This window comes from Ictidomys tridecemlineatus, chromosome 1, assembly GCF_052094955.1.
Source record: "Ictidomys tridecemlineatus isolate mIctTri1 chromosome 1, mIctTri1.hap1, whole genome shotgun sequence".
Classification (NCBI taxonomy): Eukaryota; Metazoa; Chordata; class Mammalia; order Rodentia; family Sciuridae; genus Ictidomys; species Ictidomys tridecemlineatus.
The window spans coordinates 65,796,236-65,821,655 of record NC_135477.1 but is presented as its reverse complement, the minus strand read 5'-3'; the positions used below and the strand labels follow the sequence as shown (position 1 = coordinate 65,821,655).

The window sequence follows — 25,420 nt, the reverse complement described above, 5'->3', positions numbered from 1 at the left end:
GACACATACTTTAGTTTTTTAATTCTTCTGCATTCTATCTGAGTGTTCTGTTTCAAACCTTTTATTTTCCCCATTTTTTAAGTTTTTCTAATTAGTTATATATGAAAGTAGAATGCATTTTGACAACATCATACATAAATGGAGTATAACTTCTCTTTCTTCTGGTTGTACATGATGTAAGATCACACTGGTCATGTAGTCATATATGCACATAAGATATTAATGTTCCATTCACTCTACTATTCTTCCTACCTTCATACCCTCTCCGCTCCCTTCATTCCCCTCTGCCTTAACCAAAGTACCTCTATTTTTTCCTAGCCACCTGCCCCCCTCCACCCATTGTGAATTAGCATCAACATATCTAAGAAAACATTAGGACTTTGGTTTGGGGGGGATTGTCTTATTTCTCTCAGCATATTATCCAGTTCTGTCCATTTACCTGGAAATGTCATAATTTTATTCTTCTTTAAGACTGAGTAATATTCCATTGGGTATATATACCACATTTTCTTTTCCAAGGTTCTGCCACTATCATTTCTATTTTCTACCTCTACCCTAAGCCTCTAGCATGTCTCTCAGTCCCATGACTTTAAATATTTTCTGTTTACTAACAGTTCCCAAATTTTATTTTTCTGGATAAATTTTCAACCTTTAAAAGACATACTAGTGCATAGAATTGTCAACTATATGGTCCATGTTTAAGTGTGACATAACCAAACCAGAATCCTCATTTCCTTTTCCAAATTTGTTCCTCCTATGCTGTAGGGAAATAGTCCTACCTTTAACCAAATTTTATCATCTTAAAGCTTAGAAATGATCTCTGATCCCTCTCATCCTCCATGACCAAAGCATTGCCATGTCTTTTTCAGATGCATGTATTCCCATCTTCTCTAGTTACCTGTTCCCTATAGTAGTCTGTTCATTGGCTCTCTGCTTCCACTGTACTGATATTATCTTTCATTTTTTTAAACTTTAATGTTTTCTTGCAAAGAAAATTCACATATAAACCATTCTATTTCACTGTAATGATGGGTTATAAAACACTTAATTTTGCAAGAGAACTTGAAAGCCAAATGCAAAAAATCAACATAAACCTATTAATGGATATGTGATATAAAAATAACATCAGTAACCTAATTCTGAAAAGATATATAGACATACCAAATTTTTATACTAAATTGAAGCTAATTTGTTGTTGTCAGTGTAAAATATAGTGTACACTTTAAGTGATCTTTATAAAGTCTCAATATAAATGACAAAATAAATATCCATAGACTACATTAAGGGAAGTAGGAGAGGAATCAAAGCAAGTCACTATCAAAATCAATGAATAACAAATTAAACCATTAAGTGGGAAAAACAGCTATATGAAATAAAGTAGGAGTAGTGAGTTCTTCACTTTTACAAGATATTTGATTAAAAATGCATTATTATAAAAAACAATCAATAGAAAAAGCTTGACTAACAGAATTAAATCTTAAAAAAATACAACTGTGTGTAATCTACAGGGGACTCTAAATCTAAGGACACAAACAGACTAAAAGTAAAAGGATATGAGTGTTATACACCAAAATGGCAAAATTATTGTATGCGAACATAGATTAGAGCAAAAAGTTATATGGAATAAAATAGATTTTAAATAAAAAACAACTTTGAAAAGGGGGCAAAGTGGAATATTATATAAAAATAAAAGGGACATTTCCTTAGGATATGGCAATAAGAGTAGATACACTTGCAACTCACATCATACTTCCCAAATATAGAAAGAAAAGATTAAGAGAATTAAATGAAGAAATAGAAAGCAACACTGTAATACTAGGAGACGCCAATCCCCCCTTATTCTAAAGAAAAATAAGTTCAAACAAAATGGTATTCACAAAACAGAAAACTTTGAAAAATATTTGAAGCCAATTAGACTTACATACTCAATTTTCTCAATAGCAATACTGAATAGTATTGACTGAAGGAATAAAACAAAGGTTAATGAACATTAAAATATTTAAATTATTTTGTAAACATAGAATCAAATTTGAAGTCAGAGTGGAAGGGAATGTTCAAAAATCCATAAACATGTGGTGCTTGATTGAATACTCTTAAACATGGTCTTGTTCAAGAATTTAAAGATAAAATTAAAAGGTGTTTGTATACCTTGAAGCTATCTGGAGGCTCCATGTAATATCTTTCAAACTTCCAATCTTATTTTTCTCAGAATTATAATAATCTTATTCTAGAAATTGTATGGAATCTCAACATTGTATGAATACCTCAAAATATTCAAGATACAAACAAAATTGAAAGAATACTGTTTCCTGACTATTAGAAGCCATAGTATTCAGTTATTAATACTGACATCAAGTTAGACAAAGAGGCATATAGAATTCTGAGTGAGTGTGGTAACAAGCTCTCACATATGTGGCAAATTAAGAAATATTTGCACACCAATGTTTGTTATGATATTATTCAACAGAGCCATCATGGAAGCAAACAAAACATCCATTGTGATGAGTGGATGGAGCAATTTGGAATACAGAAACTAGAATTTTTTAAAGTAATAAAAGTTAAGACATTTTGCAAAATGTATAATGACAAATCTTAGACATTATGTTAACTGAAATAAGTCACTAACAAAAAGACAAATACTGTAGAATTCCACTAATATAAGATATGTAAACTTGAAAAAAAAAGACCTTCTGAACAGAAAAGTGAATAGTGTTGATGGTGGGGAAGACAGAATTGAGCCCTATATCTTTCAATAACATGAATCATCTCATGAGTTCTGCTTAAAGCCCTCCAAAGCTCTTTAATGACTCATACACAAAATGGCTTAACTTCTTATTATGCACTATCAAATTCTCAGAACATCTTGTTTCTGCTTATCTATTTAACTTTACTTGCTTTCTCATTTCTTGTTCATACATTGTTCCTGCTTCCTCATCTTTTCCTGCTGCACATTTCCAAGATTTTCAGCGACTCAAATTCTTCTTCTCTTCTTCATGTACTCCACAGCACCTGCTTCTAAGCTATTTTTCTCCTGAACACTACTTGAAATTCTAGTATGCATGTCATCTGTTTACTTTATTCTTTGTCTCCTATGTAATTATACAAGCTTCATAAGGTTAGGAGCTCTATTCGATGATCTTGAATGGTACTTGAACCCTGTAGACACCCAAGGAGCATTTGACTGAACACATGAATTACTGAATGAATTCCCATGTATCAAGTATGCCCAGAAACTCTTAATAAAGTATTTACATATCTTAAGATTTTGAAGATGGAGAATGTTGGGGAATTCTTGATATAATTTTAAGGAACTGTCAGCTCTGAGATGATATTTGTATACGGACCCCAAATTTTACTTAGTGGTAGGTGGAGAGTTCAGCCACTGAGGAAATATAGAAAAAGAAACATTTATTAAAAAAAACTTTCCCTAGGTACAACAGTGTTTCTGTAATAATCATTCAGATGCCAATCATAGGAAGGAAACTTTGCTTGTATTTTAATAACAATATAGACTAGATTTGTAAGCTATCAATTGAAATGCTTTGCTACATACCAGAGTATGTGCATTACATGCATTCCCATATTTATACTTAAAAAGAAATCCAGGAGTTCTCATGAACACCTACATTTTATAAAAAAAAAAAAACAAAAAATGAAATCAAAGTTTTAAGAATTAATTTATTTCCTGAAATTTCCCTAGCTAGAAAATGAGAAAGTTATTACATAATCAGGCTTCCTTCATACTAAAATACAGGTCCTTATGTGTTAAATCAGCTTACTATTTATCTATGCAATAGTTCTTAAGTGAGAACAAAAAGGCAATATGATTGAGAAAATTTATTTGGGAAAGATGCTTTAGAATTTAATGCTCTAGTAAACCTCGCCTTAGTACATTGTCCAAGATGTTATACAGCACATACTCCATCTCACCTTTAGATGAGGAGGCAAAGTTGAAAGAGAAAAATTATGGCATAAACTGTTTTAAGAACAATTTTTCAGAGCTTCTGTTATCAGCACTTATTCAGACTGCAGTCACTAACATTACTTTTAACAATCACAAATTGACCATCAAGATATTTAAAATGTTATTTATATTTAGTATGTTGTATTTAATAAAGCCAAGGTATTTGTGAAACATTTGGAATTATGCTTTAATTGATAACATAAAAGAAGAAAATGTGCTAGAATTATGGAATATTCTTTCTTCAATGCCTAAAGTATTTGCTGTTAAGAAAATCCTAGAACCAACCTCTATAGCATTTTGAAATTACGATAAAATTTCATGTATACATACCTGAATGTTAAGTCACATGTTAGCTCTATCAACAAATTTTTCTTCTCTGATTTTAGTTATTTTGTAGATTATCAGCACATTATCAAGGTATGGCTCTTTCAGAATATTTTTAGCTTATTTTAACACATTTTAACAACATCCTCTATAACTCATCAAATCACAACACTTGATTTTATATCACACACTCTGATACAAAACTCAGCATCTAAAATGGTTTCTTCAAGCATATTCAAAAGTTTATTTTTTCTTTTTACTCTCCCTCCCTTACTGCTATCTGCTCTCTCATTCTTTACTTTGTATCTTTCTTCCCTCACTTCCTTCCTTCCTTTTATTCTGGTCATAGGCTTTTTTTTTTTTCAAAAAAGTCACCTTAATAGTTATATGACTAGGCTATATAATAGGTAAAGGTAATTATCTTTGGGAAATAGTTTTAATTAACATTCCTAACATTGTCTATGGGACATGTACAACATGAATCAGGTCAAAACTTTGTTTTTTGAAAGTCAAAAATATTATGATTTTATTTTTTTAAATGTCATTTTGAAACCTAGAATTCCAAGCACACTTAACAAACAAGATCATTATAAACTTGATCATGTAAAATTAACATTAGCATTTTTTAAACTTCTTCTAATACTTAATTCCAATTAAAATTGTAAAGACATGATCTAAGCATTATAATGTACAAAACCCTCAATAATTATATCTTCAAAGCTAAAATAAAATGGTCCACTGAGTTTATCTATTACATATTTTAATATTTATGATATACGTGATATAAGTGGTCAAATTATCAGTTAGATAAATGTTAATTTAACAAATAGTTGTTTTAATTTTAAACTGTACTAAGAGCAGAGGCACCCATATTTATTTCTATATATTTCCTATAATTTATATGTCTTCTAGTTGAATACATGTAATAGTTAATGATGTTTGTTTTTTAAAATGAACTAAAATATAAAAATACTTAAATTGAGATAAAATACATAATTACAATTTTCTACTTCTCTTATGATACTAGAGTTAGTATGTTACATAGATATCTCTTTGTGTATAGTTACATATATATGTCAATCTCAATAGAGATTTTCTACCAAAAGAAAAAGTTATCAATGTATTTTTAAAAAATTAAATCTTGTTAATATGGCAATAGACTCTTCCTCTATAGCATTTTGAAATTGTGATAAAATTATTCTACTCCTAACACTAAAATCAGCCCATAGGAATTTATTTCTTGGGGAGTACTGGGGATTAAAATCAGGGGCACTAAACCACTGAGCCACATCCCTAGCCCTATTTTGCATTTTTTTTAAATTTAGAGACAGGGTCTCACTGATTTGCTTAGTGCCTGGGTTTTGCTCAGGGCGGATTTGAACTTGAGATCCTCCTGCCTCAGCCTCCTGAGCTGCTGGGATTATAATCATGCACTACCTCGCCTGGTAGCCCAAAAACATTTTGATAAAGTTTTTACTAACTGAAATAAAACTGTGGTTTGACTTATAAGTGACAAGTAAATGACTTCTACTACTTTTTTCTGATGAACCAAATTTATTAGTTTTTATTTAGGTCCAGAAGAAATCTTGAGGTAGACTACAGCATTCATGTTAAATTTTTAAAGATTTAACAAAAGTAAAACTCATGATCATTTAAGAAGCCCACTAAGGACTTTGGCACTAAGGAGACTCTTCTTGGTATCTGAACACTTTACTTGCTTGTAACCAGATCTCTCCCTAAGCAGACACAGAAAACAGCTGTCATTTCTTCAGAGCACTGCAACTTTGCATAGCTATGAAGACCAGTCTTTGCCTCTGAGTCCTGCTTTATTAGGATAGCTATTTCCATCTATTTCTGTACCACCCAAGGCATACTTTTCTAGTCTTTGTATCTTTTCTTCATACCCTTTTAACTTACAGTTGTTTTGAAAAATGCATTCAAAATCTGGATTCAAGAAAATAAAACAGAGTATTTAATTATTTTATGTCACCATCAATGAAACAAGCAATTGATATCAATTTTATTCTTTACGTTATGGAATCCATTTACATTTTTTTTCTTTAATTAATTGGCCTAATTATAACACCTCTTTCTTGCCATGGTATTTTAATATCATGAGATACAATTTAGGTAGCCATTTCATAGAATGCAAAACTTCAAATGAAGACTAAAAATATAGTTTGATTCAACTTTATTTATGGAAAGTTAATAGGCAATCTCATAATCTCTATATATCATCATATAAAAAGGTGAGTATTATTGAAGCCACAAGGGAATTTTATTTTATTGGCATATCAATCATGAAGAACAATTATCAAAATTAAAAAAAAGAAAGAATTAACCAATATATAAACATTAATTTAATAGGAAAGTGGTTAAAATTGTGTGCAAGGATTCTCTTTTCAGAACACCATGTTGACTAAAATGGAGTTCCTTATGATTCTGCAGCCTGGATTCTTTTGAAGGGTACTTGCAGTAAATTACTTCTTTAATTTCTATGGAAGGTGAAGAAATGTGAGAAGCGTAGCAGAACAGGTTTTTGAAGCTTACGTGACAGCTATTTCTATAACTCTAAATAAACCTATCTAATGGAGTAAATGTTCCCTCAAATAGTCATGTTTTTAAAAGACTGATGGAATGCTGGTACAGCAATCTTTCTTAGTGTCAACTTCCATTTACCAAAACATTCTTTGACATTTTCCTGGAATTTTCAAATAAATGATACACTGTCTTTGGAACAATATATTTTCCTAAATAAAATGTTCAAAATAGAACCATGGTATTAGTGGAAGCTTAATCTTTCAAGAAAGGCACTATAGATACAACAATTGAAATTAATCACCGTTTACAACAGATCCCAAAGCACAATTTGTTTACCATTATATAAAACATAATTATAGTTTAAAATTAGTAAAAAAACTAAATAATATTATCTATTTCATGTGGAGTATACTTTTAAGGTAGAAAGCTAGAACTGTATAAAACATTAGTAACTGAATTTATAAATTATTTACTTTCTACCACTTATCATGCAGCTTGTATATTCATCATATATAAAATTAATTAACTAATTAATTTGTTAATCAATTTAACCCGTTTACTGACAAAAAAAAAATGGCTGTGATGTGGGAGTACAGAAATGAAAAAGCTAGTAGAGAAGTGCTCCGGAATAATGTTCGCCAAATAATATTGCTATATTATGTCCATGTACTACTGTGTAACAACAAATCCCACCATTATGTATAATAATAATGCACCAATGAAAATGTGGAAATAAAAAACTCATAGCTAAATGAGAGACAAAATTAATCTCATATCCCCTCCTTCCTGATTTTTTTTAGCAATAATTTACCCATGTTGTCATTATAAAATATCAAGCTCTTTCTTGCCTCAGATCTTTTCTATTTGCTTTTGTCTCTGTATTCAATACTCCTGAATGATTAGTACCATCTAACATTCAGTTCTTAGTTGACACCTGTTCTGCATATACCCATCCATAATCCACTCTGAGTTAAAACCTTTTATATTTTCTTTATACTGTATATCTTCATATGAATTCATGTTATAGATTTACTTGTTCATGGTTTTTCATTTCATTATATCTGTCCATAGATAATTTATCCTTCTAAATTCACATTCATCTCTCAAGAAAGCAGATGTGACAGACAGGCTCTTATAGGCATCACATCTGGTCATGTTACAGAGAGAAACACAATTAGCAACAACATTTCTGATGCAAGTCATGAGGAATAAGCATGTGGTGCTAATGAAGTTCATAGATGTTGAATTCACGTCTTAGGATTTATAGTCATTTAGACCCTACATAACCCTGTGCAGACACTCACACATCCTGAAAGGTACTGACTTCTTTTTGATTCATAGAGATTTCAACAATAGTGAAGTAATAACGTATACAATAGAGTATACATGGAGTTTGATCTGATTAATTATTTCACTATTAAAATCACTTCACATCAAGAATTTTGGATATTTTTTTCTTAAACTCAGTGCTGATGAAAACATACATGTAATAGTATGAAGTGGCATAAATTAAAATATAATTTTATAATCATATTAATTTAAACAAAAACTTACTAATTTTTGGCATGAACTTTGTTAAAATGTGTACATGTTTTTTATTTGTGGAATTTCAAAGTCTTACTAGCATATTTTCATGAAAAAATCTATTCTCAGTATTATAGTTCTATGGATGACACTAGAATTCATTCATGAGTCCAAAGATTGATATTGTAAAGTTTAAAATTAAGGATACTATAGGCATTCCACTAAATCAGAGGCCAAGTTAAGCATGTTTGTCATTACCTTAGAAATGAGAAAGAAGAGGAAACATTAACATCTTTGTACTGCAGACTAGCTAAACACTTTCATTATTCAGTAAGCACAGGAACAACCCAGCGAAATCAGTCTTATAAATCGTATATGGAAATTGAGTTTGAAGAGGACAAGTAACTGCTGTATGGTAGGTACCCTGTTTCCTAGTTAAATACAAGAGGCAACAGTGACATTGGTCAATAGGTGGGAGGGACTTTGGAGGTGTCTGACAAGGCATAATGATTCTCAGGAAGGATATGATTTATATGCCTCTTGATAAAGTAATAACTGTGTTTGTTTATGTATCGTGATTTTACTTCTGAGTATGATTTGAGATATTATGTGATTTATTTGTATACTAAAATGTGAAAGAGATTATGATATCTTTGTGATTTCCTTTCATCAGCTAAACTTGACGCGTTTAACTTAATATGTACTAGTGTGAACATACTTCTAAAATGGCCTTTTATTTAGTATATGCAGAGTGATATGTGATATGGTAAACCAGGATATTGGGGATGTGATAAAAAATGTATGATGATGGTGCTAATATTAGGTTTACAAAATCAAAAAGTGACATAGTTCATAGGAATAATAAATGTAAGAGAAAATTATAAATTTGTATCAAGAAAATACAAACTTAAAATTTAATTGTTTTGTTATTTTGCATGTTTTTTTACTTTCCATTTCCACTTATATTGTGTTCAACATGGTGTGTTTTGACTTAATGATGGTGAGAATATCATTAATTACTATAGAAGGTAATTTCAGACCTATTTGAAAGATGTTGCAAACTAGCAAACATAGGAAATTCATTTAGAGTCAAATGCACCAGAATAATTAAGTTCTTAATATCACCGGGTATCTTGACTTAACCAGTTTTCTTAAATACATAATTATCAAAAAATTATTTACTCAGACCCACATAATTTTCTTCATATTAATGGTAATCTTATTACAGCAGGGAATATTAAAAAGTGTTATTATCATTAAAACACAAACATTAAGTAATTTCTTCTCAAGTACACAAAGATTCTTCTCCCTGACATGGTTTCTAAATTTCTTTCTTCCCACATCTTTGAAAGTAACTTTGATTTATTTTGTAACTGTGTCATTCGCACGAACTCTTCCAAGTCTGATTTGGCACCAGAAATTACTTTAAAGTGGTTTGTATTGTTTTGACATTCATAATGACTTTGTCATTTTCTATTGGCTCTAGCAGGATGCTAATGTATCCTTCAAAGAGACCAGGAAGAACTGTACTGTCTAACTCTCCAAGTAGCCATTGAGAAGATCTGCTTTATGGTATCCTGTTTCCTAGTTAAACACCAGGGGCAACAATAGTGACAAGTAGCCATTGAGAAGAACTGTGCTTTTCTGTCCACCCCTTCTCCTCCCCCTGTATGACACTGGAGGATATAACATTTTGGTAACTTGTGAGTCAGAACTCCTATTTATGAGTTCTGTGTGCCAGATGTCACTCAATATGTGCACTAGGTCAGTGTCTATAGACATGGTATCAACATAGAAACATTTGTTTTAGGATTATTTGCCTATAAATTTATGAGGAAATGCATCTTTAAAAGATAAACTTAAATGCGCAAGACATCAAATAACATAATCCTCTAAAGCCTCATTTAGATATGTTTCTTACTTCACAAAGATAACAGGGGCACACATTCGACCTTCTCTTACAAACCAACTCACATAATAAAAGGAATTTTAAAATACGGTGAACTTGCCCAGATTTGGGAATCAGTGATCATGTGCCTGCTGCTTTAAAATCCTCCCTTTTTTTTTTTCTCAGAATAGGAGGACAAGAATTCTAAACACTACCATTGTGATCCACAAGACTCCACAGAATCCAACCCAAGTTTACAACTCTTACACCCTGATAAAATGGTGTTCTTTTGTTTATTGCAATTTACTGGTCTCCCTTCAATTTTAGGACATAATTCTCCATCTTGCCACTTTGAATTTGCACATCTCTGAACTGTAACTCAGACTCATTTCCTCCAGAAACTTCCTTGAGTCTCAAGACAAAATCAGGCTCTCCTTTATCTGGTTATATGGCACCCCAAACATTTTTTTTATTAGAACTTCTTAGGGTTGTCATATTAAACTTGACACACTTCTTATTAACTTGCAAAGTTTTTAGTTTGAAATTCTGAAGCTAAGATTCATAATGGTTTTCATTTAGCCCAGTATCTGTTAAGGAATAAATATTCTTCAAATAATATTGATGTACTCCCATGTATTAAATATTGAGGATTTTCCTTTTTCTTCAGACATAAGGTACAGCTGTTTGAGTTAAATGGTAATCTATAGGTTTTGCAACTCTCTTATTGAAGGATCTATAAGATGACTTCATTTACCAATTTCCATATCTCCTCTTATTCTCATACCTCTGACCTATCTCCCTTTTCCACTAAAGGGAATCACTGTGATGCAATTAAAGTGTATCTTTTATATAGGCTTTTGATGAATTGTAGTAAAGTTCAGCCAGTGTCCACTCCCCTTTCTCCTACTTTATGTTCCATTGATTTAGGACTAGGCCTGTGGCTTGTTCAGGTCCATGGAGAATGAAGGACGGGACCAGAGGATTTACATGGGATCATGTGGTCAGACAAGATTTCTTATGATTCTGTACTTTGCCATGTGAAGAGCAGGCCTGGCTAGAAATGAGTCCCTAAAAGAGAAGACAAAGGGGATAGATGTGAACCCAACCTGCATCCTGATACCCAGTTTAGCGAACCCCTAGGTGCTTTACAACCCATAAATAAAAATATCAGTCTTTGTTACTGTGAATCAGAGATATTGGTGTTGTTGAACTAAGCAGTATTTTAGTAGAAAAACCTGGGATAATATTGGGTGCATTAAAAAAAAAACTAAACTTTGTGTAATGGTTTTGCTCTTCTCAGCATTTTTACTGAGTACCTGGTTCTTGCATTTGGACCTTTGCTGTGTTCATCAAATCCTGCTGTGTTAGCAGGTTATAGACTATGTCATCCTAAATAATGTCCACAGCTGTATGGTGTTCTCTCCGATGTGTTATCCCTTAATAGAACAGAAAATGTTCCTGACAAAAATTCTCTTGAATGTTTAGTTTTCTTTCAGTATGCACTAAAGACAGCTGTGGTGTTGGGGAGAGAACAGGGGAGAAGGGCTCTGTGTTATCACAGTGGGTGAGAGAGCTAGTTAAGAACCCTAGCATATAGCTATGGGCAAATAGGGACCTCAACACAGAATACTCAGCCCTGCTACTTATACTTCAAAAACACACTGAGAAGAGATCAAGCAAGGGAAAAAACTTGTTGTCATGGTGATGGTTCAGAAGCCCAGCGACTTCCTCATGCCCACAAACCTTGTACCCCACCCCCAGCTCTTGCTGAGGTTAACCAATCACTAATATTTACAGGCTTTTCAAGAATTCAGAGAAAAAACACAAAGAGAAGGATCACAAACAATAGATATATTTGACAGATCACAAAATATAGAAGACAGCTTTCCGGGACACATAGCATGAGAAATATCAGAATAAATATAAAAATGACTATGTGGTAGGTAACAAAGGCTCCACATAAATGAGATAATTTAATTATTGTGGTAAGAACATGTAACATGAGATCTACCTTGTAAAAAAAGTTAAGTGTACAAAATTTTGTAATAATTTATTGTTAACTATAAGCAAAATATTGTCTGTCAGATCTCTGGAATAAGAGCAAAACTCCACCCCTAAAAATGGGCAAAGGATTTGCATAGATGATTTCTCAAGTTGTACAAATGTTCAATAGATATATGAAAATATGCTCAACATCATACTAAGCATTAGCGAAATGAAAATCAACAACAATGAGTTATAACACCTATTATAAAAAATGATAACTATTAGCAAGGATATGGAAAACTTGGTACACTAGTATACCATTAGTGAACATAAAATAGTGCTACCACGATGGGATATAGTATGGAGGTTACTTAAAAAATTAAAACTTGAACTACCATTTAATACAACACAGTAATTTCAACCTTTATGAATCCATACAAAGCATCAATTTCTAAAAACAATAAATAGGTGGGGGGATTGGAAAGCCAGTGGAATAGAGGAGGGGGAACAGTTGTGGGGATAAGGGAAAGGTGGGAAGAAGTGCTTGGCACTGAAATGAAGCAAATTATGTCCCACACATGTGTGATTAGTCAGAATGAACCCCACTATTTTGTATAGTTATAAAGCACTAAAAAGCAAAAAAATAAATAAAACCACTATTTGATACAGCAATGCTGTTTTTGGTAATTTATTCAAAAGATTTTAAGTTGCATCTGAAAGAGATGTTTGGACTGCCATGTAAACTGAAGTATTATCCACAATACCTAAGATGTAGATCACCCTAAAAGCACATATGATGGATGAGTAAAGAAAATGTCACACACACACACACACACACACACACACACACATTTAATCCTTAAATAAGAAGGAAATCGTGCCATCTGCAATAACATGGATGAACCTGGAGAGCATTATACTGAGTTAAACAAACCATCTTGGAAGGAAAAATACTGCCAAATTCTACTTATACAAGGACTACACAAGAGAATTAGAGAAGCAGAGAATAGAATATGAGCTGGTAGGGACTATGAGAGAGAGAAACTAGAAGCTCCTATTCATGACATGTATATTTCAATTGTGTGTGTGTGTGTGTGTGTGTGTGTGTTTTCATTTTCTAAATGCAAGAACTGAAGAGCCAAGTGACTAAGTAAATTGCCTAAGTTAGTTGGTGCGGGTTTTTGGAGTTGACACCAGATTGTCTAGCTCCAAAACCCATACTCTTGAAGCCACTTAAAACTTTCTTGAGATGATTGGTGAATATTTAAGTTTATATCTAAGGGGTTATCATATATCAGGTGTAATTAACATAGAAAATAAGATCTAATTATATGTTAATATTAAATGTAATTTAAAGAAGAGAATCTTGCAATTATATAAAAGCAAAATATCTAAAAGTCAAGAAAAATTAATTTGGTTTCAATCTCTATAATGTTACCTAACAGAAAAGAGTGTAATATATTATGTATGGTTGTAAAGTACAAAAATTTGTATCCAAGACACTCACATTGTGTCAATTTGAATGTTATATGTGAAAGCAAAATAAAGTTTCCAATATACAATAGTTACAAATAACATCTCCTCAACAAAATAAAAAACAAATGTGACGAAAGCAAGAGATGGAACAAAATGGAGTACACATGCCTTCTTGCCCAGCTTCTCCACCCTTTTAGTTTTGGTCCTTTAAATGAAGCCAGATCATCCTGGCATTAAATTAGAACAACTGTGGCAAGCAGGTATCTACCTCAAGTCCTCCTTGTGACCTTGCTTACCTTTGCAAAAGAGATTGTTTCTTTATGTAGCAATTTTCTTCCAGTTTTCTCTCACAGTTAGTTATCATATATTCCTTGGTTTGAGAAACCCGTTAATTCTGGGTAAGAGACAGTCTCTCTACCAGTCCTGCACAGGGTTCCTGGACAGATCTGTTAGTATTCTTCGCTAGCTATGTTCTGATTTAGATTTCTCATTATCCATGATGAAGGACTGGGGAAGAGTGGAGGTGAGTAGAAATAAGACAATTTCTATTACTCTATAAATACATGCATTTAGATATGCTGAAGTCAATTCAAATTTAATTTGTTCCAAAATTGATGTCATTTATTTCTTCTTAAATTAGGTTCTTGTTCTATATATATTATTTCTGTCAACTGTTGTTAATAACCGTCTTTATTGCTTCATATAAAAATTCTTGATTCACTTAAAAAAAACTTTCTTTTTTAGTTGTAGATAGACACAATACCTTTGTTTTGTTTCTTTTTATTTTTATGTTGTGCTAAGGATAGAACCCAGTGCCTCACATGTGCTAGGTAAGTGCTCCACCACTGAGCTACAAGCCCAGGCCTTTGATTCACTTTTGATTTTAGTTTTGTCTATGCTTTTCAACCTTACTTCAAATAGGTATCAATTCTCACACCTGAATGGCTTTGAAGTATTTCCACCTTCTCCATTTTATAGCCAGCTTTTTTTTTCAGATGTAGTGAAGGCAAAAGTTGCCAACTTGCTCCTAACTTTATTTATTATTTCATCCAATTAAACCTGCCTATCACAGGAAATTGTTTTTCCAATATTAGCATTGATTTTGTCATTGATATGTTTAAAAGTCTTTAGTAGTCTTCCATTTTCTACAATAAAGTGGGTCTTGCACATTTTATGTCTATAAATTAATTTCTAAAGACTAATATATTCTGTTAAACCGCTAACATTTTTTGAATTAGATCTATTTCAAATCATATTACACAAACACATGAACATCTGATGAATAGTTTTGAATCTGCAATTTTTGGATACATTTCCTTTGTCAATTTCTTCTATCCTTAGTCAACTGAATCCACTATATTTTTGTAAATAGAAAAACAACTGTTCAGAGCAGGCTCAGAATGAATGAGAACATATTTTTTTCTCCATTCTCTGAATAACTTCATATTATCTCTCATAAACATTTTCATGGATTTTTCTCTTTCTCTATCTGGTCATATCATTATATCAGTCCAGCTCATAATAAATGTTTTTTAACTCATTTATTTATTCATTAACTATTACAAAGTGTCTAGATTGTTCTGGGCCCGTGTTTGATTGTAAGTCTACAGCTTAAACACAGCATAACTCCAAAAAACAGAAGAACTGTAGATAACAGTAGGTGCAAGGGTTACCAAAGGTTTATTTTAAAGTGTGTTAAGACCTAGAATCCAAACTAGAAAAAACAGGATACCTTTTCAGTGAGGTCAGTTTCCATTTCTTCTGACAAGAATTTTTAACTAGATCACATCAATTAATCCAAAAAAGAGAACTATGAGTGAGCTCCACAAAACTTTTTTCACTCAATTACCAATGGAAACTTGAGTTGTATTGTAACCCTCCCTAATCCCATGAAATTTTATTCCCATTGGAAAAAAATGAAAATTCTTAATATGTCATGAGTTACAGAGCAGTGCTCTTGCAAAATTTAAAATGAGCAAACTTCATATACATTTCAGTTTATAATAAAAGAAAAATGCACCTTTAACCTTGGTAAGTAAGGCAGTTTCTAAATGAGAATAATAATATTTATATCTGAAACAGTTAATTCTCATATTGATTTTCAGTAATATTAACCATGTAATTAATATATATAGCAATGTAGCAATATATGTTTTGTGGCATGAATTACATAATATAATTATAATGCTATAGAACATGATATATGCCACACAAGGGAAACAAATGACAGATCCTTAAAGTGCATAGATGAGCCTTTTCTAGACACTAACCAAGCTTACATTTTCTCATAAAACCTTCCTCTTTGTACCCATTTACACTTTCAAATCTAATTATAAGCCATTGTCATTTTAAAGATCAAGCCCTAACTGTTTCATGGTGTACTTTCTTTCTAAGTAAGTATTTGAGACCAAAGGGACTCAGGTCTGGGGCTATATCATCTCAGTTTTCACAAGCTGACATTCACTGTGAAAACAGTTCCTGATTATTTCCTTGTTGAGCTTTGATGTGAAGGAAAAGAACCACTGAGCTGTGTACATTTTTTTCTCATGTTCCAGGGTCAGCAATCATAGTTAGTAGATGTTGGTCTTAAAACCAGAAGATCTGGTACATTACTAGCAATAACCTGAATCCATACAGCATAACAACACTAGCTGGTTCGATGGTGAGTGATGAAAAGTAGGTCAGTTAAGACACCAAAGGAAAACGATGCAGACAAGCCATACTATTGAGAAATGGCAGTACAGTTTTACAACATTTTGGACCCTGGATAACATCCACTATTTCCCACAAAGCAAGCAAGCAGCAAATTATGGATAAAGATGATTATTGCTTTTCTCGAGCTGTTGTACTCTCTGCCAATAAGTTTTGACAGGATGACTATTTGAAGGGTTAAGCATTCTTGAGATGACTATAATTAACTGGCATTCACTGACGACATCATGACACTTTGATAAAACATAGGTATGCATCATAGAACAAAAACTGGCTATCTTTTTTGCTCTTGGCAAAACTATTCTTGAATGATTGAGACGGGTGTTAAAGACACCTGTGAAAACACATTGCAAATAATTCCTCGTGTAGCTTTTCTGAACTCAGAAAGGCTAAGTGTCAGTAACTCAAAAGATGGAAAGAAAATATCTCACACTTGGAGTTATTTTTTATTTATAAACACATATTTTTAAATAGTGAGAATATTCATATTTGGGAATGATTTTAAATGCTATTACTATTGAGAACCAACATGAACTATTTTTATGGCATATATTTACTTCATAAGTCAATATCAAAGCCTAAAAAAAGAAGTCTAAAATTCTACATAATTTTTACAATATGATATTATACAAGTAAGAAATTAAAAAGCTTGCTAATATTAAACATGTTTCAATTACTGTCTTACTTAAACAAGAGTCTTAAAAGTTCTTAAAATGCTTCTATGGAAAGAACAGTCTAACAATAAGAAATACAGTCTTTGTGGTTTTCCTACCGTTCATTTCTGGTTTGTTTGTTTGTTTTTCTTTTCTTTTCTTGTATTGGTACTAGAGATTAAACCCAGGGATGCTTTATCACCATGTTCCACCTCTAGTCATTTTTATTTATTTATTTTATTTTGGGACAGAAAAAAGTAAAAGATCTTCCCAATCTTTAGAAATATAGGTGTGCATCACTGTCTGGCCTGTAGTTCCCTCCTTGAAAATGAGCGAAAAATGAACTTCATTTATTTGAGTCATTCTATGTCTACATATTAAAAAAAAAAGACAATAATCTTCAGGGATTTTACCCTGTCCAATAAATGGAACTCCTATGTGGTAAAGTTTGACCTGAAGTTTCAGAAAGAATTTTAAGAAATTCAAATGGAAATTTCACTTGCAGTTCTGTTTTATGATAGTTTAAAGTAAGAAATCTTTTTTAAATAACTTTATTTATTATTTTTTTATGTAGTGCTGAGGATCAAACCCAGATCACATGTGCTAGGCAAGTTCTCTACCACTGAGCCACAACCCCAAGCCTTAAGTGACAACTCACATCTCATGTGAATTAATGTCCACCCTCTCAAAAAAGCAAACAAGAAAAAGGAACTCCTAACAGCTTTAGTTCAGTGGGGGAAACAAATCCCTGGAACATTTTGTTTTTCTTCTTCTAGAGCACTTTTGTTTTGTACAATACGCATTTTAAAAGGCTTAATTTATATTCAGCAGTAATGCTCTAACTTTGAGACCATACCTAGTTTTTCCATCTGATACTTCAAAGGGTTTTGTTGTTGCTATTACCTAGTTTTAAGTGGGTGGTTCTCATTTTGTTCATAAGAAACAGGAGGCTTTGAAAAAAATGTGGTCAACCTCTAGAAATGCAAATTATTATTTCTGAAACATTGTGATACCTTAAAATACTTCTTCTGTCTTCCTGCCACAAATATAAAATGAAAAGCAAAAAAGTCAATCATAGTATTTTTGAAATTATATAATACAGTAGTTATCTTCTGAAAATGTTTTTGGATTTGAATTTTTATTTCAGATTGGTGGGGGTGAAGGCAAATTGTGACTATACCAATTCAAGGGATCCAATTTGCAGAAATGATTCAAAACCTCAATTTTGAATAATACTTACACTGAAAGATTGTTATTGTTTCAGGGATCTGAACTAAATCTGAGAAATGTATACTTTGTAAGAAGTACACTCAATATTCTGATAGAATGACTTGTATCCACCTTTTGTCTATTGAAAAGTCAACATCAGATATTAAGTGTAAAATCTGCCACAGTATGTGGAATGCAAGGATAAACTTTTTCCAGCTTCCTTGACACTGATGGATGTGGTCTTGATGGCAAGCCAGGTACAAAAGTAACATGCACCAAAAGGAAAGTAAAGGTTTGTCATCTTTTCTGACGTTGAGACCTGTCCCAAATAGGTGTGTTCTAACTCTATGCCTCCTACTTAATAGTCTGCTATCAAACATTTAAACAATTAAATAGATGAAAAATTTAATGGTTATTTCTATGCTTTCCAGTATTGATAAAATGTTCCAGGTCATCGTAAACTTGGCTTTGTTTTATTCTCAAAACATCTTAGTTTGGCCACTTTAGGGATGAAAATTAAATGACATTTAATATAAAAAAAAATCATCACTTGGAGTCACCCATCAATAATGCTACTAATTTTAATTCCAACTTAAACTTCGAATTAATAGTACGTTTTCAGAAATGAGCATGTTAAAATAACATGTTTACTTATACTTGTTTTGTAATAATATGTTATATTTTCTATTTGTAGTTCTGTCTTTCCTGCAAGATTGTCAGTTTCTTGAGAACAAAATCTGGTTAGCACAGTGACAAGTATACAGTTCAAAATATGTGTTAAATAGAACTGAATGCATTTCACTAATTTCAAAGTGTTCTGCATCGATGACAGTTTGCTTTAAAAGCAGATTAAACACCAATTTCCCATTCACCATCTCTATTGGTGTGTTCAAGACTATGAATTTGTGCCTATCATATTTCTCTAGATGTGATAAATCAGTTTCAAAGACATTTTAGCATTATCTAACAAAGGAACTTCTGAGTTAAAGGTCATTGCTTTCATGTTAACATTATTTTTCAAGGCCTTATAGTCACAATAGACTTTATATGGCTTGTCACAATTGAAGATGAAAAATATTATGACTGCCATTCACCTTTTATTAAATAGAAAGCATTACAGAAACACTCTTTATATTAACAATAGAAAACAAGGTTATAAGTCATTTCAATAATTCAGGTTTTCAAATTTTTTCTTCCCAAATATGGTTAATTTGTTACGTATATTTTTAGAATCAGATATTGACTTATAGCATGAGGTAACTCAAAGGAAAAAATTAAATCTTCACCATTCTGCTCTTATGAGAACATAAAATATTTACAAAGTACCCTAGGTGTTTATAGAAATAATTCTTATGCAGGTATTATTAATACTTTTATCTTAACTGCCATAAAGAAATGTAATTGAAGAAAATTTATATCACATCTGCTAATATTTCTAATAATATTTTAGGTGAACACCTTCAGTCTTGAATAATAATTTAAAATACCTTCAAAGAGGTAAAGTTCTATATGATAAAAGAATCTATTCAACATGTTCCAAAAGCAATATTGAGATTTTAGCTTACCAAAACAAACACATTCAGTATAAGTTTTTATGTTATACATTGATTTAGAATTTTTTAACAGAATAGTCATGCACATATAAATGAAAAAAATGAGTCTAAAATCTATTCATACTAAACTAAGCATGCACTGTTCTAAATAAAGGATCCAAATGACAGTGATTTCAAATACAGGCAATTATTTTCACATATATTTTTATTAGTGCTAGACAAATAGACATATAATGAATTTTAAAAGTTTGCAAAAAACGAATATCCCTAATTGTCTATATTCAGTAATAATCATTTGAAATATGGTCTGAAACTGTGGATGCAATAAACAAGAGTATACAAATGAATGAGAATGAAACTCTGTTGGACTGTGTTTGCTGTATTGGGAAACAGATCACTCGTGGGTATTAAGAATTTTCCTCCTATAGCTCAGAGAATTCATTGATATCTTCTACTTACAGGAGGGTCTCCATCTTCAGCATAAACTGTAGTGATAGGTGTACCCTTGACTGCATCTGGAGCCACCATCCCTTTGTAGATCCGTTTACTAAATACAGGAGGATAATCATTCATATCCTAGAAAACAAAATTAAGAGTTTAGTGTTTTGGTAGAAATCGGGTTAGGGGCACAGTGACTAGATTGACTCCAGCTCTTCATATCACACACCTCATTTGCCACTGTCAACCTTCTATCCTCTCAATTCCATTACTCTTTTAAGACTGATACCCCAGAGGAAATAGCCAGAGTTCCTTTGCAATATTAATGTGTGTGATACCCATCGAAGGCCATTCCATTGGAGTAAACAGTCTGTCACCCCCAAAATACATCTTTTAGAGGCTAAAATATGCTTGAAATTTTCTTTAAGATACTTTTCAAAATAGGATGTCATGTTTTAATCTTGGATAACAAGACAAAATCTATTTCTTATAAAGTAACATCCTTTGAGACAGTACAAGTAAAGGTGTTTTTTTTAATTTGTTTCGCTGTTGATTTAAAAAAATTCTTTATATGTTTCTGTAGCAACTGTAAATTATTTTATATACTTATTGTAATGTTATAATTATAGCATTTCACAAACTGTGAAATATCTTTTGATTCCCCTCATTTCATTCCTATAAATATAAAATGATATAAAGAAGGTTTTTCCTGTAGCACACTCCAATAATGACATTTGAAATTACATATACTTACAGAAAGAAAACTGTTTATTAAAATTTTCATAACAACATATATATATTATTTTATTTTCTCAATTTGGTAACACATGGGACATATTATTCATGTAACATTCCTCATTAAAATATTTATCAAGAGCTTCCCACTTTTATAAGCCAGTCCTTGGGATGCTGTGGTAACTCAAGAAAAATTGCCCCTGTATTTGTATCATTTAACTGACATTTGACAGGTAAACACAATGATCCACACATTAGGTTAGTGACTTTGCCTGAATTAATCTATTCATACATCAGAGCTAAAATAAATAATCAACTCCCATAAATGGAGTCTGACCATTTTTTTCAGGACCACTTTACAATTTAGAGAGGATTAAATACCATTTTTTCTCAATAAATAATGTTTATTAAAATGAGTGGTTTATTTTTAAATACTTATTATGCATGTAGTGTTTGGGGTATTTTAGGTCAAACAAATTAAGGCACAAAGCTAAAATTATTAATTATCTATTCTTCCTTTCATTTGTTTGCTATTAAATTAAAAAATAGACACTCTACATTCTACATAGTCTTTGATATATGTCCAGACACAAAGGTTTTACTGTATAATATAAATTGGAATCACAAAAAAATAACCAACTGTAAACTTCTTTTTGTGCAAAAAGGTCAAGATAATTATCTCTTACAATCAAACAAGAGATTCCTTTATGCTCACAACAGAGTCAACTTCTGAGTTGTGAATATGAATAAGCCTGCAGATACTAATAAGAAAGAGATCTTAAATGGTAAGCAAACCTGAAAAATAAAAGATATCATTTCCTTTTGCCGTGTGGTATTCACAACCTCTTCTATGAAAAAGAAGACTTCCTTTATAAATTATGAAGTATAGAATCTGGGAAAGTAAATAAGCTTAGGAAGCACTGGTTCTCTATAATGAGGATCATATAATGTACTGATCTTGAGTAATCCAAGCAGGGGGTAAATATGTAAAGTATTTACATTCACACGTTTTTCTTCTTTTTCTGGAGTGCCAATTGATTTAATGAGTATATCTTTTAATTAAGGGTTTGGGAATGCTTTTGCAACCCTCAACAATAATTTTTGAAGGGTCAGAAAAGAAGGAACCCAACATTGCAAATTTTTCTACCTCAATTTCTAAAGCTCAATAAGCTCAATAGGTTACCGTGAATTTTCTTCTTTATCACCCTCCCCCCAAGGAAATTTAAATTCTTAATGTTACAAGGTACTTTTTGTGAAATTTGATTCTTAAAGGGGAAAAGGTGCCATTTCACTTATATCAATACAGTTGTTTAAAATGTGCAGTACAGTGGCCTCCCCCGCTGGCCCACAGGGAAGTATTCACTAGCTTTACCTTCAAACTGAAAGCACTGTGAAAATTTTTACAATCTGTCGTCATAAGCTTATTACACATAAACCAAAAGTTGTAAATTACTGAAAAAGATTGGATTCCCTCCCCTTTATTTTGCCTGCCATTGAAAGAATGAAGAATAAATCAATACAGTTATATTGTAGCAATATTTCTTTTTATGGCACATTGTACATATTTTGGGGTTCTAATCTTTTATTGTGGCTAAGATGTGCAGGAGTTGCCCATAGTTCTTCCACAATGCATTATTTCAGATAAGAAAATTTATTGAAATGCATTGCCAACTAACATAATCAATAGTTCATTATGTTTATGCTTCAGGGACATCTAATGAAAAAAATATACATAAATCTGCTCCTGTACAAATCTTCTATTATGCAGTAAATTAAGGATGCACCCAACTCCACAAAACCATGCTCTTTTTGTACCCCATTATTCCACTAGAGGGCAGTATTGACAAAAGGAAACATTTCTTCAATCCTATAGTTAATGTACCACTCAAACACATAAAAGTTTGCTTCCTATGATTATATCTGTTGATTTTAACAAAAATTAGTTTTCATGTTTCAAAAGAGTATTCTGAATGACACCATGCTTCTCAACTAGAGCAATACCAAGCTTCTCTTTAAAAAATCTTTTACCACTAAATTTTATAATTTTTCCCAATATTTCTAGTGAATAAAACTGTATCTGAAGGTACAGTTAGCTTCCAGGAAGAAAATATGAAGTTTGTTTATTTATTTTCTAAATTAAAGTCTAAAATAATCACAGAAACCATTTTCACTTTGGTAGACCACAAAGTAGATTTAAGAAATCATTTTAAGAGCAGGCTAGGAAAACAGGAACTAGCTGGTAGGTTTGCAAATTACAGACAAGTTTGAAGTTTTACAAAACAATTAAGAGAGAGAGAGAGATTATAAAAATTTTGATTTTCTGAAGCCATGGATAAAAATGGTTCTGCATGAGAGACAATTTCTTAATAGAAAAGTACTAACTTTTATAGCTTGATCATATTTTTATTTTACTTTCATTTTTAGGTGTCAGGGATTGAAACAAGGGTCACTTAACCACTGAACCACATCCCTCACTCTTTTTATTTTTATTTTGAGACAGGGTCTTGCTAAATTGCTTAGGGCCTCACTAAGTTGCTGAGATTGGTTTTGAACTTGTGATCCTTCTGCCTTAGCCTCCCAAGTCACTAGGATTACAGATGTGCCCCACCATGCCTGGCTTTATCATCTTTTAAAAATCTGTAAAATTGCAGCAAATGCCAGCCTCATTTTCTGAACTGTGATGCATATCTAGGGGAGACACAAAACTATAAAAGTTTCTCTTGCTTTTGTACTGCTGTTCAGTGTCAGCATTACCTGTGCTGGACTGTTGGCTGTCTGTCTTTCAAAACCCTGAGCAGCTACTGAAGTTGATATGTATTCTTCTTAGGCAGGCTATGCAACTGATTCCTCTGTGACCAGTATTATTGTCCACTACCACATATTAGCTATTTGCTGTCTCATGTATAATCCAACTTCTGCTCTTGCTTTTACCCTTTTGGTTTCTTCATTTGTTTTCTTATCTTTTTTCACTTCTATCTCTTTCTTTGTGCTCTCACACATACTCTTAGAAAAAGTTGCACCTCTAGACAGAAAAGTCTTTTTCTGCTTTGCATAGGGCTTAGATATAAATCAACACCTTCTCTCACATTTTACTTTTTTTTTAAATCAAACTTTACATTGGAAGCTTCTTTCTTACTTGACTAAATTCGTTTTTAAGTGCACTTTCTAATTTTTGAGTTTAGAGTTATGGATTCTTGGGGGTAGTATATCTGAAATGTAGATATAATTGAAGTTACATGTTGCTAAAAGCAGAAAAGAATATACAATCTCTCTTTACCGCAAATACTGAGGAAGTTTCCGCTGTGTATTAGGCAGTGTGTAAAAGTTTGAGATATAGTTGCAATCAAGAAACACAAGGTGCCTCCTGGTATTTACCTTTCAGTTTAGTGTGGAAAGCAAAACCTAAACAAATGAGTGTGATGAACATTATGAAATAGGTAGTACAAGGATATGAAGGGAATATATAGGAAATAATTCAACTAAATTTAGCGTAAGATGCATCCCAAGACACTTGAGCAATGGTGCAAGTTGCTCATGTACTGTGATTAGGTAGAATAATCCTTCAAGATGGATAGCCAAACAACACTGCATTGATTTAAAACAGACCTTCATTCCACTTGTAGTCCTCCTGTTTGGAACCAGGACACAGGGAACAGGATTTGATAAAATTTTGTACATTTTTTCCAAGTAATGATATGATTGCCAGTTGGGAAAATATGTGCTTATTTTGAGCATTACCTTCAAGCAATTTCTATGTAAAAATATGAGACCATTTCAGACCTCCTCAAATGGACATAATAGTTGTGAATGTGTGTTTCTGTGTGTAGTTTATTTTTATTTTATGCCAGGCATTTTCTAGGCTTGTCAAGTGTATCATACCAATAAATGCGTCTAAAAGTTTGTCTAAAATACATATTGGCAATTTTTATTTTCATTACTGGGGATTGGACTCAGGGTTTTTCACATGCAAAGCAAGCAATCTACTACTGAGTTAAACTCTCAGGCCTTTTTTATTTTATTTTGAGACAGGGTCTTGCTGAGTCATTCAGGTTAGTCACAAACTTGTGATCCTCCTACCAAATGGCTGATATTATTGGCCTATGCTGGCACCCAGGCCCGTTTGTATTGTTTTTATTATTATTGTTGTTGCTGCTATTATTGTCATTACTATTATATTCCTGATTTAAATATATAGAAATTGAAGACTAGAGACCACAGGTTGCTTATGCTTATCCAACCCACAAGGGATAGGGACCTGGTTGAATTCTGGTTAGTAGGGCATAATTCTGGTATCTGGAAGTGAGGAAAAGATGTAATGGAAAAATCACCAGAAAAATCTATGTAAGATAACTTGAATAGGATTTTAATTTAAAAATACACATATAACTCATACAATATCTATTTCCAAAGGTGTCTT

The 25,420-nt window shown here is 32.1% G+C and overlaps 1 protein-coding gene across 4 annotated transcripts in view; it reads right to left on the bottom strand.

Moving 5' to 3' along the window:
* The window catches only part of Pcdh15 (protocadherin related 15), a 1,597,439-nt gene that overhangs the window by 133,797 nt on the left and 1,438,222 nt on the right, over positions 1-25,420 (bottom strand). For all 4 annotated transcript variants that reach the window (XM_078041965.1, XM_078041960.1, XM_078041968.1 and 1 more), the window contains one exon: positions 20,290-20,406. In XM_078041965.1, the coding sequence (XP_077898091.1) occupies positions 20,290-20,406 (117 nt within the window). The remainder of the gene's footprint in view (positions 1-20,289; positions 20,407-25,420) is intronic.